This window comes from Ursus americanus, chromosome 2 (assembly GCF_024610735.1).
Source record: "Ursus americanus isolate L20-20 chromosome 2, mUrsAme1.1.p, whole genome shotgun sequence".
Taxonomy (NCBI): Eukaryota; Metazoa; Chordata; class Mammalia; order Carnivora; family Ursidae; genus Ursus; species Ursus americanus.
Window position 1 is genome coordinate 91,377,170 of NC_142128.1, and position 18,120 is coordinate 91,395,289.

The 18,120-nt window shown below is 44.4% G+C and overlaps 1 protein-coding gene across 8 annotated transcripts in view; it reads right to left on the reverse strand.

The window, feature by feature from the left end:
* The window catches only part of RABGAP1L (RAB GTPase activating protein 1 like), a 716,315-nt gene that overhangs the window by 4,921 nt on the left and 693,274 nt on the right, over window positions 1-18,120 (reverse strand). For all 8 annotated transcript variants that reach the window (XM_045811376.2, XM_045811377.2, XM_045811379.2 and 5 more), the window contains 4 exons: window positions 16,189-16,299; window positions 9,806-9,910; window positions 7,256-7,339; window positions 3,069-3,140 (listed from right to left, as the gene is read on the reverse strand). In XM_045811376.2, coding sequence (XP_045667332.1) covers window positions 3,069-3,140; window positions 7,256-7,339; window positions 9,806-9,910; window positions 16,189-16,299 — 372 coding nt within the window. The remainder of the gene's footprint in view (window positions 1-3,068; window positions 3,141-7,255; window positions 7,340-9,805; window positions 9,911-16,188; window positions 16,300-18,120) is intronic.

Sequence of the window (18,120 nt, forward strand, 5' to 3'; positions counted from 1 at the left end):
AGCTTACCAGGCTGGGTAAGCAGTTGTTAGGCTGAACCATCTGCAGGAACAGACTCCCTGAGGAAGGAGGACCTTTCAGCAGGGGGAACACTGTGTGCGAAGACACTGGCCCTTCAGAGAACTGCGGGGCATCTGAGGGGCTCCAGCAGAGCGGAAATGGCACAGCAGTGAGAGGCAGGAAGGGACAAGGGTTCTCCATGGCCTGTTATAAAGGTTCCCAAATGCAAGGCTATCGAATCCCGATTTCGTCCTATAGAAATGCATTCGCTACACCGTGTGCTCCCCGTTGGAGCGCGAGCAGTGAGCCTCACGAGGCTGCAGCCCGGCCGGCGTGCTGAAGAGCAGAGGTGTGTGGGGGCTGCGGCTTCCCAGCCCGCATCCCTCTCCCCGTCTTCCTTACCAACAGAACTCTGATTTTATTTGGGCTGGCGGTTTGCCCAGTTAGAAGGCGCCATTTCCCACATTCCCCTGAAGCTAAGCGAGGCCATGAAATTCAGTCCTGACAGGCCAGCAAGGTGTGGAATGGAGCTTTAAGGAAGGCCACTGAGAGCTCACCCAGTCGGAGGTGGGCCCTTGTACCCTCTATCGCCTTCTGGCCTAAAATTCTACCCTGGAAGGTGAGCGTGATGGAGGCCACTCCAGCGGACAGGTTTGACTTTCAGGTGACCTTGAGGATGGAAGCCTGTGCCAAGGGTTGGGGTCACCAATAACTGACGAGCATGGATTGCTGATAAAACCAAGGATCTTTCTAGCCCTAGACTTTTTTTTTTTACATGAGATAATCAACATCTTTTGTGTTTAAACCAGTGTTATTTTGGGTTTCCTCGTGGCCAATCTAATTCTAAACTGATACACAGAGTGAGAGGGAGCGCTCATTCTAATTCTAGCACGGAGGGTTACCTGCAGGGGGAATGGTGCTGGGGGGGTGGAAACATCAAGAGCTACAGCACCGTGCCGAACAAGAAAAGGCAGCAGCACTGGGGCAAGAGGCTGCAGGACAGTACAGTGACTGAGGGTATAGAGGGTGGAGTCTCACTCCCTGAGTTCAACTCCCGGCCTTACTGCTTACTGTGACCTTGAGATCATGAATGACCTGTTTTGGTGATCACCATCAGGAAAAACAAGATCTAATAAATCATTAAAAAGAAGAAATATAATAGGGGCGCCTGGGTGGCTCAGTCGGTTAAGCATCTGCCTTCAGCTCAGGTCATGATCCCAGGGTCCTGGGATTGAGACCCGCATCGGGCTCCCTGCTCAGCGGGGTGTCTGCTTCTCCCTCTGCCTCTGCTGCCCCCTCTGCTTGCACTCGCTCTCTCTCTCGTCAAATAAATAAATAAAATATTTTAAAAAAGAAGAAGAAGATACAATAGCGTCTACCTTCTCAGGAAGTTGGGAGGGTTAAATGGATAATCCTTGAAAAAGTACACAGTAATAAGTGTTTAGTCGGTGTTAGCTGTTCCTTATTCAGCTGAAACAAGTTCACGTTCCTCTGCCTGAATATCACGGCCTTTCAGAGACAACCCTACCTCCTCATCCAGTATTTCTCTCTACTCCTTAATACACACTCGAAGCACATCAGTCTCCTTAATGAGGTTCACTCTGATTTCTGGGTCTTCACTCCCAGCGTCTTCCAGAATGTCCTTTTTAAATCCTTCTAGCAGAATTCCACCCCTCCTGCTTCAGTCCAGCCTCCTCCACAAAGTCATCTTCGGTCTGTAGTTCTTACGATTTTGCTTTCTCTATGACCCTGCTTGTCAGTACCGTCCAACTCAGTGCTGACTTACGTGCTTCTGAACTATCCCCTAAACGTTTCACATGCACAACTTGCTCCTGCAGGAAAATTCTAAACTCTTTGTTAGTATAACTTCTGTAAAACAACAGAAGTCTAACAGCTGCGCACAGTTAGATGGTCTATAAAACCCTGAGTGATCCATATCCATTTCATTTTATTTCCGTGAAGATTTTAGTTCAGGATAGTTAACCCTTTTATGCCAAGGCGCCCCTTCAACTGAGTTTCAGTCAGTATAAAAAAAATTTTCAAAAGGATGATAAAGGCTAAGGGGGGAAAAGCTAAAGGCAGACCAGAGAGGGAAGACATAAACCCAACATTTCAGCAGGTTTGGGCAGGGAGATGGCCAACATCACAGTCACTAATAACCTCAGACTGTTTCAGAACGTGAAATAAGAAAAAGCCACTTGGAATACAAAGTCAGAACACAGTTCATATTTTCAGTTCCCATGTCTCAGATTCTCAGGTTATAAACTTATAAAAATGTGTTGATTGCATGCCAACTACAAAGCTAAGCACTTTATATATGTTGTCTTATTTAATCTTCAAAATAACCCGCCGAGGCAGGTAATGTTGTCTCTATCGCACAGGATACAAAAAACAGCTTGGAGAGGTAAGTAACTTGGGCAGGTCGTTCAGTTACATGCTAACGTGCCTAGAATGCATTTACCCACTAGCATCACACACCCAAGGGGCACTCCGGCGGGTTCCCCTCATGCGGGCCCCCCAGCCGGCCGGCCAACACGGCGGCTTCAAACACCAATGCCTTTGCTTTCCCGTTGCTGTTTTATGGAAGAACCGACCGCTTTTCTCGCAGAAGCAACAAACGGAGTTTTACCACCAGGGGGCAGCATATAAATAAAGGCTACAGTTTTCTTTAAAAACAACCCTCTAGAAAACTGGTGGAGAGCAATGGAATGATCCTCCTCGGTCGCACCCCGAAGCCACATCCACTCAGGCACAGTCGGGATGCTGAGGGCTCCCAGGCGTCCACCCGGGGGCCTCTTGTGACAAGGCTCAACTCCTACCACCTGCCTCTGACGACCCCCTGAGATTGACGGGAACACCACCTTTCCTCGGGCAGGGAAGAGGCTCACACCGGGGTCAGAGACAGATTCTGTTCACCACTGTTCCTAGGAGGGGCAGGATGGGTGTGACGTCATAACCTGTCCTGCCTTGGGGGCATCCTCACGCACTGGGATCTTCCTATCAGGTACTGACGGGAGACTGGGTGCATTCGGAAGAAACCATCCCACAGAGCTATTTCACGCCTCCTCACCTTTACCACTTCCAGCTCCTCCTTGCTGGCTGCTTGCTGTGTCTCCAGTCTGGTACTTAACTGGGAACAGATCTGAAGAAAAGAAAGGAGTGTCTTTACTAGAAAACAGAACAGTTCTTATGTGCACATCAGTGTATCAACTCATGCATTGCTCTGGCTTCTCTGACGCTAGAAGAGATTTTGCAAAAGAACAGCCCTGCAAATGCTATCAGTGCACAGCAACAGAGCCCGACAGTGTTCCCTGCAATAAAGCATATTTTGATCTTAATTAGTAGAAAAACACACGGGTAATCTGATTTCTTTCTGTCACTAGACTTTGTGACTATTTCCAGTGAATTCCTGTCCTATTTTGGAATCTATAGAATCTTTGCTGAGTATCCACTTTGTGCAAAGTACCATTCTGGAAACCCGATGAAAAGAATTCTGGACCAGAAACTTCTCCTGTGGACAGCCACTGAGAGAGTCTCTGTTTTCAATGACCTAAAGTTTCATTAAGAAGTGGCAGAGGGGGGGCGCCTGGGTGGCATAGGGGCGCCTGGGTGGCACAGCGGTTAAGCGTCTGCCTTCGGCTCAGGGCGTGATCCCGGCGTTCTGGGATCGAGCTCCACATCAGGCTCCTCCGCTGGGAGCCTGCTTCTTCCTCTCCCACTCCCCCTGCTTGTGTTCCCTCTCTCGCTGGCTGTCTCTCTGTCAAATGAATAAATAAAATCTTAAAAAAAAAAAAAAAGAAGTGGCAGAGGGGATAAAACAGAGTTAAAATGACCAGAAAATAATGAAGGCTAAAATTCTGATCAACTGGTTTGGAAACATAGCGTGAAATGATAAGCCTGGGGTCCAGCTCTAGTACTTTCCAGCAGTGTGTCCTTGGGCGAATTCACTAACATTTCTGAGCTTCAGTTCCCTCATAAATACATAGTGCTGTGCTGTGACAATCGATGGGGGAAAAATGTATGCAAAGGATTCAATATGGCACCTGGCCTATAATAAGTGCTTATTAAAGAAAATCTCATTATTGATTCTGAAATAAGGTGCTAACAAGTACTAACTAGGAGCAGGTAGAAATAAGTGCTTTCAAAGCCAAAACCAACCAACCAACCAAACAAACAAAACCATTTACTTAAAATACTAGATGTTCAAATTCTTTGAGTGACATACGGATCTTTTATTTTTGAAAAGTGGAATAAAAAAAGTTAGGGGATGTCAAATTTTAAAATGCAATTTGAACAAAAAACATAAAAGATCTACCTCTATTATCAAAACATACTTTATTTTATTTTTTTTAAAGATTTTATTTATTTATTTGACAGAGATAGAGACAGCCAGCGAGAGAGGGAACACAAGCAGGGGGAGTGGGAGAGGAAGAAGCAGGCTCATAGCGGAGGAGCCTGATGTGGGGCTCGATCCCGGAACGCCGGGATCACGCCCTGAGCCGAAGGCAGACGCTTTAACCGCTGTGCCACCCAGGCGCCCCTCAAAACATACTTTAAAAAAAGATTTTTATTTATTTGAGAGAGAGAGAGAAAGAGAGAGAGCATAAGTGAGGGCAAGGGCAGAGGGAGAGGAAGAAGCATTGACTCCCCACTGAGCTGGGGGGTGGGGGGGATGGATGGGACTACAACTCTGTATCCCAGGGCTCTGGGATCATGACCTGAGCTGAAGGCAGATGTCCGTCAAAACAGACATTTGAAAAAAACAAAAACAAAAACCCAGGAACACCTGGGTGGCTTGGTTGGCTCGGACTCTGCCTTCGGCTCAGGTCATGCTCTCTAGGTCCTGGAATGGAGCCCCACATCAGGCTCCCTGCTCACTGGGGAGTCTGCTTCTGCTTCTCCCTCTCCCTCTGCCCCTCCCCCTGCTTGTGCTCCCTCTCTATCAAATAAATAAATAAATAAATAAATAAATAAATAAATAAATAAATAAAATCTTTAAAAAGAAAAAATCCCAATCTATTAAAAAATGGCTCTAGAGACCAGGGCCTGCTTGTAGAGTTGTTTCCAATTTCTCCAGATTCAAGCCTGGAAATAATGAATAGGACTGTGTTGGCTGATGTGAAAAAGAAGCAATCTCCCTAGTAATTTTGGCAAACCATATACCCTTTCAAATAACCCCAAAGATTCCAAAATAAAGCCAATCACAGCCAATTCCAACTACAGAATGCATTTGGATTATGTTTTATATCCTAATTATCTTCAGACAGATGGGTCTGTTGCCTTTTACATTACTGGTAGTGCCTGCCAGATAATATTCAAGAACAGTCCCAAGGATTACTATTTTGAAGAGTGCTGCATATGGTGGCCACCCATGGCCTAATGTGGTGATTGAAAAAAACCCATTTGCAGAGATGGCAAGTTCCACAGCACAAGGTCTTTAATATTCCTTAGATGGGTTAATGTTAAGCCATCCCTTCTAGTTACCCAAATGGAAAATCTCGGGATCACCTTCAGTTTTTCCCCTTGTCCAGCAAAAAATGACTATATTGTGTGTCTTCCTCATCTCCATTTTCATTACTACTTATTTTAGTGCAGGGCCCTCCATTTTCTCACCTGGACTCTGCTGTTAGCCTCTTACTGGTCTGTATCTTTGCCTGTGGGTCTCTCTACTTGGTGCCACATTTCTCACTGGGATAGATCAGTGCCAACAATATGTCCCTGATTGTGCCACTTTCCTGCTCAAACATTCCTGCTGTAAACAGAATAAAATCCAAACTCCTCTGTCTAACCCGAAGGCCCTCCCTGAACTGGGACCCAACTCACTTTTGTTCTTTTCTGTACTCGAAACTCTTGACAAACAAAACTATTTCTGTTCACTAAGCTACCTCCATGCCTTTGCATGTGCTGTTCCTCTTTTCCCCATTTCTATCCTCCTTCTCTGCCTCCACATACCCAAATCACGCCTGGCCTTTGAAGCACAGTTCGAATCACCCCTCCTCCAGGAAGGGTTTCATTTCCCAGGGCCAGTAAGCTCCCTTTTCTCTTATTTGTGCACAGGTATATCTCCCCTTTACAAGATCAGCTTCTAAAGGAGAAAAACTGACTTAATCTTTTACTCCCCCAAAGAACCAAGCCTCTCGGATAGCAGGTATTAAATAAATACATACTGATTATCATCAAAGAGAGTAAGACAGCTCTGTAGCCTTATTTCTAAGCAATCTTCCATGAAGGAGGAAAATCCTTCTGAGAAGATGTTCACAATATATGAAGTGAACCAGTTGCAAAAATTAGCATAAACAATATAAATGACATTTTTATTTATACAGCAACAGCGCACATTCAGTATATTACAGTGACTATTTCTAGTTGGCAAGGTTAAGCGGGGGTGGGGGTGGTGTTTTCTTTGTGCTTTTCTACATTTTCTTAATTTTCCATGAGGAACATAAATTTTATTTATAAGCAGCACATTTTAAAAAAGAATAGGAATCAGACTTCAAACTCCTACATGAAGCAGACACCCCAGGGATGTTCTTAGGATAAGCAGGTGACACATGGTGCCTTGATTAATTCTGGAAAGCTGGAACTGCAGCAGTCTGTTCAAGGGTTTCTCAGCAATGCGAGTCCTTGCCACGTCCAGCATGAGCAGTAGAGACAAGACGATACTACTCAAGCTGGAATGAGGCCTTTCTGGGAGCATTCTGGTGATGGGGCCAGGAACATCCTCAAGGAGAGCAAACCTTCCACTAAGAGATCAAAGGTTCCCAACAGAAGGTTTCCTGGTGGCCTTGGCCATCGTTGGGTAAGGCCACATAGCCACCTGGGAAAAAGAGCTCCCACATTCTATACTGTGACAGCAAAAGACACACTGATTCCCCAGATACTGTGGTTTGATACCAGCACTAAACTTTAGTCTTTGGCAAAGAGGCAAATATTACTAGTGAGGTCTCCTGGAAATGTGCTTCTGAGGAGGGCAGACAGGATCCCAATGGTAACGATCAACTTTCCTGTTCCTCTGAATCTACCAAACATCGTAAACAGCCAACAGATCGTTTTGCTCCCGTTACACCTCCCACGTTATCAGCAAGCATGTCCAATGACTGTTTATTTCAGAGGAGAGAGGAAGCCACCAAATTTAATGAAGGTGTACAATCACTCTTTTGGAAACTCTAAAGACAAAAATGTTTCTTTTCCCCACCCCAAAGAAAAACAATACACATAATCACTTTTATAGCAACGCAAACCACAGTGGCACGATACCTGCTTATACTCAGCAATGATAGCTGTGGTCTTCTTTATCTCGTACTCTGCCTTCTCCAGCTGTTTCCGGAAGACTTCTTTTAGCTAGAGAGAGAATGAGAAACACTGAGCCTTAATCGAAAGCCCAATTTCCACAAACACCTATATTAAGATCGGCCTGATTTGGTTAAGACCAATGTAAACAACTACAACTACATAAAGAAAAACCCGATCATCTCCAGAGATGCAGACATCTTTCTTTCTCTCCTGTAACGTATAAGAGATATGAGCTTATACATTATACATTATACAACTGCTTATCCTTACCACTAACTTTATAAATATATTGTTAAATAAATAAATTCAGAAGCTATTTTATTTCTTCTTCTTTTTCTTTTTGTTTTAGATTTTTAAGGAATCTCTACATACAATGTAGGGCTCGAACTCACAACCCTGAGATCAACAGTCACATGCTCCCCCGTCTGAGCCAGCCAGGTGCCCGGAAGCTATCTTTATTCTTATGAGAGTCTAAAAAAACCCAAAACACCCAGGCCCTGTTGTGTGTACTCTGACTGCCATATAATCAGTGAGTGAAGAAGCATTCTCGGCCTTTCTGTTCACAGCCCCGTCCTGTCCCTGCTGGTGCCTTTCTGAAGGTGGGAGCAGGAAGCTCTCGAGACTGGAGTCAGAAAAAGTTGGAGGAAGATAAGAGCTTTGGAGGTCAGGAGATTCAGGGACTGAACAGTGACTTTAGAAGGAGCCAGCATGACACATAATGCAAGTACTTGTTACAGTCACAGAAATGCTAAACCAAGAACGCCGAGCTGAAAAACACACTTATTTTTGTAGCCCAGCAACTCTGGGATTCTAGGTATCAAGGAAGGTAGGGCAGTATCACTCAGGTGCCACCAGACGAGGAAAAAGAATTCAGTTCTTCCAAGTCGTTGACCGAACAAACACACACAAAACTACTCTGGTTAATCTTAAAGTACATAATCAGAATAAATTAAAGTCTGCTTGCAGCATCCCAAATTATACATGGGGTATTTGCTATATTTGCTAATTCACAAATGACCGTGGTTTATCATTGGACTCCTTATCCTTAGAAGCTTTCCGAATTTCTTCATATTTGCTATGTTCTTAAATTCTAAAAGCAACTTACAGGTTATATTGATTCAAAGTTAGTTGTTTATATTAGTCTCTATTCTCTATCTTACGTAATTTATGGATGCAGATCACACCTTTCTCCTCTCCTATGATAAGACACCACAGACTTCAGGACAAACTTAGAAAGCTGAGAGGCTTTGAGCAAGTGTCACTTAATTTCTCTAAACCATGGTTTCCTTATCTGGCAAATGAAGAGAATAATCCCTGTCTCACGAAGGTACCATAATGATTAAAGCAGGATATAGGCACATATGCAAATACATGCGCACACACACATACACATAAAGGGAGGGAAGAAGCATGGGTTAAATTAATTAATTTGCTAACAGCTTCATTCTTTACCTAAAGTACTGAATTGGGTCCCAAAACGGCAGGAGGTAAAGAAAAACACAAAACCCATCAAAAGGCCTAGCTCGAACTGGATTGTCAGTTACTAAAACAATTTAACTATGTTAAAAAAAAAACAAAACCCACAAAACTTGGCCTATGCTAAATGCCAAGAGTCATTTCATAATTTTCCAATTAAAAAAAAATCATGGAACGCTTTTTATTAACCCTGGAAGGTGCTAAATGATACATCCCTTCATTAGTAACTTCAGCGGACTTTTTTCTGCTTGGATACAAGTCTTTGCAATGCTTTGTGTTCTGTTTTATATTTAGTACTTTTGATGTCTTGGAAAGAAACTCATTAAAATAAATGAGTGAATCATGCCTGGCTGGGACTGGCAGGGACGGAGAGCATTGGTGAGGCGGCCCGCTCTTCCTCAGAAAGGCCGAAGTCCCAGCTCCTCGAGCAGAGAGGCCCCTCCTGTCCGTATGCGGGAGGCCTGGGCAGGCGGCGCGTCTCCCAGCGGATGAGCCTCAACTCATGGGGAGACTGGAGGATGCTAATGTCCAGGCCGGTTCCCAAAGGGCTGCTTTCTTCCCTCCTCCGGGGAAGAGGGGTTGAGAGCTCTGCCAGGAACGCTGGCGCCCCGTCTAAGGCATGAATCAGGAAAACCGAGCGGGACTGACTGAGCACCTTGCGGCAGAGATCCCCGCAGGCTTCCCGCTCCCCAGCCTCTCAAACGCCGCTGAAGTCAATTAGCGTGGAGACAGGACGCAAAGTGCGGATTCGTCAAAGCTCTTGGATCGGAATTCCAAGTTGCTAAACTTAGAGGAAACTTCACACTCCCGCTAGACATCTGAGTAAAGGCAGATTCCTGAAACCTGTTCCAGGGGAGAAATCAGTTTCTGCCTCTACTTCTACCGCCCTTCAAACGAAATGCCGAGACCCGGCGCTACTCACGTGTCCTGCCTCAACATCACCGCCAATTGAGAATAAGTTTAATTTTACTTCTTGCTATTAATCAACTCCTCATGCCGACACACCTGTGGAAAGGAAAGCCCACCGATGCCTCTTACCTGGGCTGTCTCTTCCTCTTGTTTCCTCTTCTCTTCTTCAGTCTCCACCAGCCTCTGTTTGGTCAAGAGGAGCTCCTTATTCAACACGTCTGCCTTGTCTTCGGCCTGCACGTGGGAGCACATCACAATTGTAAAGAAGGTGAAGAAAGAACGTGTGTGGATACTCTCTCCAAACCTAATCTCTAGTTATGATTGTTGCATCACTACCAAAAGCCACGTCCCCCCTCCCAGCTCACCTGGGGGGCCGCTGCTCTAATTGAACGCCAACTGCGTAGCAGGCACTCGGCATCTCTGATCCTCACAATTAGTATTTTACAGATAATGGCAGTAAAGTTTGGAGAGATCAAATAACCTGACTGGGGCACACATCTAAGATCAGAGCCATGATCTGAATTCAGACATGAATGGCATCATTGTGCATGCTCTTTCTAAATGCTTCTTACGCATTTTCAGGTGTCACAATAGCACTCGCTTGGAGACTGTGTAGACGGATAAGATGAAGCTGTGGAGCCTTACACGGAAGCTTCTAGCTGTTAGCGCATGGGGCGGGTGATGCAGATTCAGAGAGAGACAGGCTGATCCATGGACAACAGTTAGGTGAGAAAAGTCAAAGACCAGCAGAGGTAAAATGGCTCACGAGGGGACTCACACAGGACAATGTGTACAGCAAGGAGAAATTAAGACCAAAACCCATGACAGATATAGCCTTGGGGAAAACTAAGTATGGACCAGGCATCCAAACAGAAGAGACCATGTTTCTAGGATGGCTGAGAAAAACTCAGAGAGAATGCTCCGGTCTTAACTTGGATACAGAGTCCAATTAACCAGGAAAGCACTGTGCATATATTTAACCAGTCAACGCATGCCTACCGCACACCCAGGACCCTTACCTCGCCCTGTAGGTCTCAGCTTCCAGTTCACATCTGCAGTGCAGTGCGCCCTGAGCCCCGTCCTACTCACCCTTACCTAAATCAGTTCCTCACCCCCATTTAAATTAGTTCCTCTGCTTATATCTCTCCTGTTTCCCTTAATAGCACTTAGCACAATCTCTAATGACAAATTACACGTGTGATTTGTCTTGCCCATTAGACTTGCTCATCCCCATCTCTCCAGCACCAAGGCCAGCACCCAGTGGAGCGGGTACTCCCCAGATACTTGGTGGATGAATGGAGGTGACTCTCCCATCGCTGCCCAAGTGCACCGTGTGGAGTGGAGGTGGCAGAGGGCCACAGGATGAGCTCAGCAGACAAACCCACAGACACAGAGGAGAGGCAGCTATTTGAAGAAGCTCTCCTTGGCTGACAACAGTGAAACATTATCCAAGGAATCGTGAAAACTGGCCAGGTGGCCCTGTGTGTGTGTTTCGCCCTATCCCTCACATGTCCAGATGGCCAGGCCAGCACAGTCTGCTGGGGGCTAGCAGAGAAACCGCACTCCAGCTTCTCTGTTCTTATAGCTCCCGATGTCCCACAGTCCAATGGTTACAGCTCTGTTTTCAGAGAATTTGGAACTATGGTGTAGTTAAGGTGAAAAGTCCCTCTCAAAAGACTCTAAAATTTGTTCCGATATATTAGATTTTAAGGGGGAAATCTACACAGCAAAAGAACATCCTGAAATTAGAGGTGGGCAAAATATCTCTCGCAAGTTACGTTTTCATAAATTGTAAGATACCTGAGGCAGACTATAGACACTCAGAACAGCAAATTCTAGAGCCAGTCAGATGACTGCAGTCAAAGCAGGGAGCGCCTCCCCAAAGTCTCTGAGGGAGGGTCACAGAGCAGCGAATCAAGAATAGCTATACAGATCACTTCAGTGTTCTTAAAAATCTAACCAAATCTAGCACCCTATCACTTCAGCCCACTGGTTCAAGTTCTACCTCAGAATACTTGAGCAACGGCCTAATAAAGAAGAGTGCAATTCAACGTCCTCTTCAGGAACTACCGCATTTTCCATTTTGTGAAGAGAATAGACTTTCTCTTCATGACACTGTGAAGTGAATGTTTTCTAAGTTTGGTTTCTCAGAGATTCACCCCCAATTTTTAACCTTTTGTAAATTTCTGCTATCTGGACATTTAAGTTCTTGAGTTGTGCACTTAAGATAAAAGTAATAAAATCTAGACATTTTATTTTATAGTTTTGGAACACTAAAGGAATGCTTCCAACATCTACAGAAATTGCTGTGGGTCCCATGTGGGAGGAGCATCAGAATTTTCCAGAAGCTTCAACCAGAGTCTCTCCTCTATGTTAAAACAGTGAAGTCAGAATGATTCTACTGCTCATCAAGATAGGACCAGATCTGAAAAAACTTGGTTCTCCTAAAAACAGTCTTTTGGGTCTTTGGAGAGCCAATTTCTACACCTCAGTTAAGTAGAAATCATCTTTCACATTAATGAATCTCTAGGAACATAATACTAAACAGATAGATACTCATATTCTTTGAACTCAAACTATAGAATTTTCACCATAATTTGTTAAGATTACTGTCATTATTAATTCTAATCACTTACCAACATCTTTTTTTTAAGACTTATTTATTTACTTGAGACAGGGCAGGGGGGGCAGAGGGAGAGAATCTCAAGCAGACTCCCCACTGAGCATGAAGCCTGATGTGGGGCTCAATCTCAGGGCCCAGAGATCGTGACCTGAGCCAAAATCAAGAGTCAGCCGCCCAACTGACTGAGCCGCCCAGGTGCCCCATCACTTACCAACATCTTATAACGCCTTATTATTTTTTTAAAGATTTTATTTATTTGACACACAGAGAGAGAGAGAGTACACAAGCAGGCAGGGCAGCATGCAGAGGGAGAAGCACGCTCCCCGACGAGCAGACAGCCCAACGTGAGGCTTGATCCCAGGACCCCGGGATCACAACCCAAGCCCCCAAGCCGAAGGTAGACGCTTAACTAACTGAGCCACCCAGGCGTCCCCTTGTAACGCCTTATCGATGTGGAGACTCCTAATTGCTACCGCAGGTTCATATGACATACACAGGAGAGGAAAAAGCACTGCCATTTGTGATTTAATCAGGAATCAACCAATAACCTGATCAAAAGGTTCAGCTCTCACATCAGGGATGAGGATCTTTCGGAAATGATTTCTCAAAGAACTAGTCAAGCCAGTTGTTCAATTTAAAACGAAACAAAAGACTGCCACTCATGACACGGAGCCTCCGCTCTAACACAGAACTTCTACGGTTAGAAGGATGCGACGCCGTCTTCAGTGGGAAAGTACTGGTTGTGTCTCCTCTGTATGTTCCTTGCGAATAGGAAAGGACAGGAAGGGCTTGGAGGCAGCTCCCTACAGAAACTGAAATGGAGATGTCGTATCTTTTTACATTGTTAATCGTGAAGAAGTCCTTATTTTAAGAGTCTGAGGGAGGAGGGTTAGTTGTCAAAACAGAAGGCTCTGACACAGAAAAAAATTAAGAGCCTTTGGCGCCCAGGAAGCCCGAAGCCAGCACTAAAATGACAAGGGTGAGGAATAATTTATTTTTAAAGAGTACCTAATTACCTAATTAGTGCTTGTTTGCTTTACATATTGTCTTGAATACAATCTGTTTTCACGTTTGTTTAATGTTTGCCAAAGTTTGGCTATTTTAATGAAGAGATGTGATTTTGATCAAAGTGGAAATGGAAAAGCAGGGGGTGAACGGGATGAGGGCGGGCAGAGCGGTGCTCGCCCCGTGCGGCTGGTACCCTTCCAGGCTGTCTGGGGGGCAGGACACCTGAAGTGCACCGACAGCTTTTTGACAGGCAAACAAGCCCCGCTCAGGCAGAAACTGCAACATCAGATGTTCGGAGAGAAAGGCATGAAAGAGCCATCTTTATTCTTTCATCTAGATAATAAGCGTCAAAAGGCAGGGGCCAGGTCTTTTAATAGAAGAGGTATAAAGGGAGGAAATAAGAGAAAGAGGAAAACACAGAAGAATGAAGGAATCTTCTCCTCAGGGACTCGCATCTGGAGTCGACGTGAGCTATCTACCCAGATGCTCAATAATCAATTCCTTCGGGAGTACGCACGCTGCAGTCTTTCCAGGCTGATCCACAAGACAGACTTTCTTGGCGGTGCAACACTTTTTTTAATAATGTCTTTTTTCTAATTATTAAAAAGGTATAATGCATATTATTACTAAACCAAAGGTGGTTAAGAATTTAAGGTCTTCCTATAAAAGATAAAATCATTGACAAAAATAAATGCATAAAGATGAATCTAAAAGTTAGATGGACTCTCATCACCCAAAGTGTCTAGAACTAATATTTGGATGGATTTCCTCGCAAGCTTTTTTCCTTTTGAAGTGTAGTTCAGTTTCCTTTCCTAAGATGATGGCCCTGTGCCAGCCATATCCCTTGCAATTTAGATGCAAGCATTATATACGGATAAATTTGTAGGTCTTACAAAAATATTATTATAACGTCATCTTCCCACTGTTTTAAAAACGAGTCCAAAAAGACATTTTACAGATACAGTTTCTTCCTCCCCTTCTATTGGACATACACATTATTGCTACTTTTTATTCCTCTGAGTAACACAGCAGTAAACCCTCTTGTACACATAGTTCTGACCAGATCTCTATTTTCGTTAGAATAGCTTTCTGAGTCAGAGCATATGTGTCATTTTCCTCATTTATTAAATGTAAGATTAAAATAATACCTGCTTGATGGAGTCATTAGCGAGATTAAATGAGAGAACGCTTATAAAATTGCTTGAAAATAGTCCTCGGTGCGTAGTAGGTACTCAGTAGACATTTCATCTCATCACTTTTTAATCCTTTTGAAGGCCTAATCGATAACACCAAATACATTTCCTGCACAACGTTCAATGTACGATTCTCTCTAGCGAATTCTACCGCATCTCTGCAGAGTCCCACTGCTTAAAACTCTTTTTCGTTTGGTTATCCACCTTCAGAAAACTATTAATGGGTAAAAGAGTTAAAAAAACAGAATCCAGTGTGAGGCCGTTGGGAGAGCCAATATGAAAACCGGAATTTCCTTACAGTACTGACTCGCCAGCACAGTCTCATTAACACAAAAACGTACCAGCTGAGGTCAGACTGGTCTTGGTCCTGATGGACTAGACACCCCCGTCTGCTTTGGCTCCAACTCTCCGAGTCACACATTTCTCACACCACCTCTAATAACTTCCAAACAGGTGGGCTGAATGGTTTCGTGGGGAAAAGGGCCACACCCCCCTGTCCCTGGCCCCCCAACCAGCCTGCTTTTCGACCTTCTACATCCTGTGTCCCACGAAGCACAGTTCCTGTTTTATTTTCGAACTCTATTTACTGTGGATTCCTTCAGCTGCCCCTTCTCCCCCTTTAGCACTATTTTCCTTAATAATCGTCTAATCCCCATCTTACTGTGCTTGAAACTTTTGAGCTGCAAAATTAGCCATTTATATGGGAAAAAGGAGTTGTGCCAGGGACCATTTTTCAACATTTTAAAAATTCCTCCCGAGGTTTAATCATATTTATAGCACTGGATGTGTATTTTAAATATTGTCAGTGGGCAGGCAGTGCATAGGTAACGCCTCTTTTTTACAGATCCAGCAACGTAAGTCTCATTTTTTCTGACCCTGGCACGGTATGTGGGGAATATTCACTTTTTAAGTCAGAAAAGAGAGAGAATTTTAAATCTGCCCAAGACTCCTTCCACATTGCCAACTATCTTTTAAAACACCAGCGACAGAAAACAGGAAGTCCTAAAGCTGTCAGTACTGCTGGAAAGAACCAGGGAAGTCCAACACTTGAAGGTCTTCCTGGCAACAGTTACCATGCCTGAACCCATACTGTTGAAGTGCTTCACCTTATTTTACCTTCGGGCAGGTTAAGAACTGCGCAGGGTCACGTGGTGAGCAGACTGTGACCCAGGATTTACACCTAGGCAGTCCTGGCCCTTAGCCACCAGAATGCCTGTCTCTCCACCAGTGCATCTGTCTTACTGTACATACTTCATATGAAATCCTCCCATTCACTGTAGATGAGATTTCTTCTTGGAACACAAAGTAAAGTGCCTCCCAGCGTTAGCGTCGCTTGGTATAGTCCTGGTGACTGATATTCCCAGGTTATTATGCTGGCAGCCCTTGGCTTAGGAAAAGTACAGATGAAGAGAAGACACACCAGAGAAGTTGAGAGTTCTAAAAAAAACACGACGCACATTGCTGTTTGGAAATGACCCAAACCGTTCTCAAAGGCTTGCATCTTCCACCCTCTCCAGTCAGCACAAGCTGTCCCCTCCCACCTATTGGCCGCCCCTTCCTCCAACAAGCAGCCAACTCAGCCTCAAGAACAGAGTAAGCCCCAGCGGGACTGCGCTGAGAGCAACTCGGTCCTTGCCCTTGAGGAGGTCGTCACAGTCTGACTTCAGCCTAGTGAATGACACGTTTACCTGATCCAAGTCATTTCGCAGAGCGATCTTGCTGGTTACTAGTTCATGTGCAAGGTCATCGTTCTCCTGTTCCAGCCTCATGCTGGCCTCCTGTAGCCTCCGGTTCTCCCTCTGCAGGAAAAGAGCAACAGCCAGAGGTGGGCGTTAGTGCCGAGATGTAAGCAGAAACAAGCGGGGCTGGGGAGGAAAAACAAGCAATGACAACAAAGTGGACTTTTGAAGGTGTAGAAAGGAGAAGGCGCGAGCGGCACAGGAAGGCAGGACTGCTGTGGGGGAAACAACAGTGAGTTAAGCCAGCGGTGCAGGTGCGACTTTCTACCCGGTGAACCTTACTACGGTCCTTTACAGGCTGCATTGTGAAAGGCTGCATTATTAAAAAAGTGCCACAAAAGGCAAAATGTCCCACATCTCCCCGATCCTGTGACGCTTCATATAGACCTGTTTGAAACATGCACAGTAATCCCACCCTTAACCTCAAGGGGAACTGCGTGACACAGAAGGCGTGAAATGGGGGGAACCACTAGACATGTCTTCACATTGTTTTTTCAGTATCAGAGTTCAAATTAATTGAATATATTTAATTACGAGCACTAAATCAAGAACCAGGATACAAGGGTTCTGGACTTTTGCTATCAACTGACATGTTCATCCTTGGGGTAGAAATACTTTTCTGAACACCAATGTTTGTATTAGTAAGAATGACAGTCCTTATGACAATGGCTCTAAATGTTTGTTGGAGTGCTTTTAAAACCTCTCAACTTAAAAACTTCAAAAGATTCTGGGTAAAAGAAATTACTGAGCTGCTTTTTTCCTCTTGAACTCCCAGGAAAAATCCGAAACAAAGTCTTACGATGAAGAACCAAGTCACGTTCTTATGAGGAAAGGTCTCCCCCGAACTCGACCTTATGAACTGTGGACACGCACATCTATTTTCAGAACAGCAATCTACTGTCTTCCATTCCAAAGTGCACTTTTTTTTTTTTTTTTGCACGCTACTATTAACAGTTACAGGAGAGCCAAAGAGAACTGACAGGAAAGACTTCAATGTGATGAGACCTTCCTGTTTTTCAGATTTATACTCCTAACAGTGTTTTCTGCAAGGACGGCAGAAACTCAGACAAAGCAGTGCTGCACAGCCGGAAGACAAATCTATACCCGGGAAGCTAGTGTATCAGCATAATGTGTGCGGGGAAAGGACATTTATCTTCTATAGAACCACCTAGGGTTGGTTATATGGAAAGAAGAAAGCCTAAGTTCTTTTTGTTTCTTAAAGAAGCGCTAAGAAACCCATGGTAAGGGCAGAACCTAAGACTTCCATGGAGCGGGAGACCCCCCAACGGGGCCGGCAGAGAAGCTGAAGGGCGAACCTGTGCTTTCACCAGAACCGGCCACCAGGGTCTATTTCTGTCTTCTCTTTTGGAAAAGGAAGACTGGGACAGTTGGGGAACGCCAAAACATTTTTGAAAAAGAAACCTACTGAAGAGGATAAAAACAGTCCCAAATCTCTTAAATGCTTTTAAATAAATTCATGATAGAATTCCATGCGGTGTTAAAATATAAGTGAAATATATGTAATGATCAAAGAAATGCTTGAGCCACCTCAGAGGGAAAAAAGGTAACTAACTGGAAAGTTGCATTTTCATAACAACATAAACAACAGTAATTGCAGGTACTGGATTATTTTTATTGTTGTCTTTGTACTTTAAAAATATTTCTAAGTTTTCGACAGTGAATACAGAATACATGTGTTTGAAATGTTATTAAAAAAATAAAAGCTGTTCAGAATTTTAATTCCATTGAAAAGGATAAAATGCCAAAATGAGAATGTTTTTTCAAGTTCACTCCTATTAGAAGCTCATATTCTACCCAAAGCCAGACTGGATCTTCGGTTTCGACCAAGACGCTATGTAAGCCCTCCCAAGTGGGGCCTTG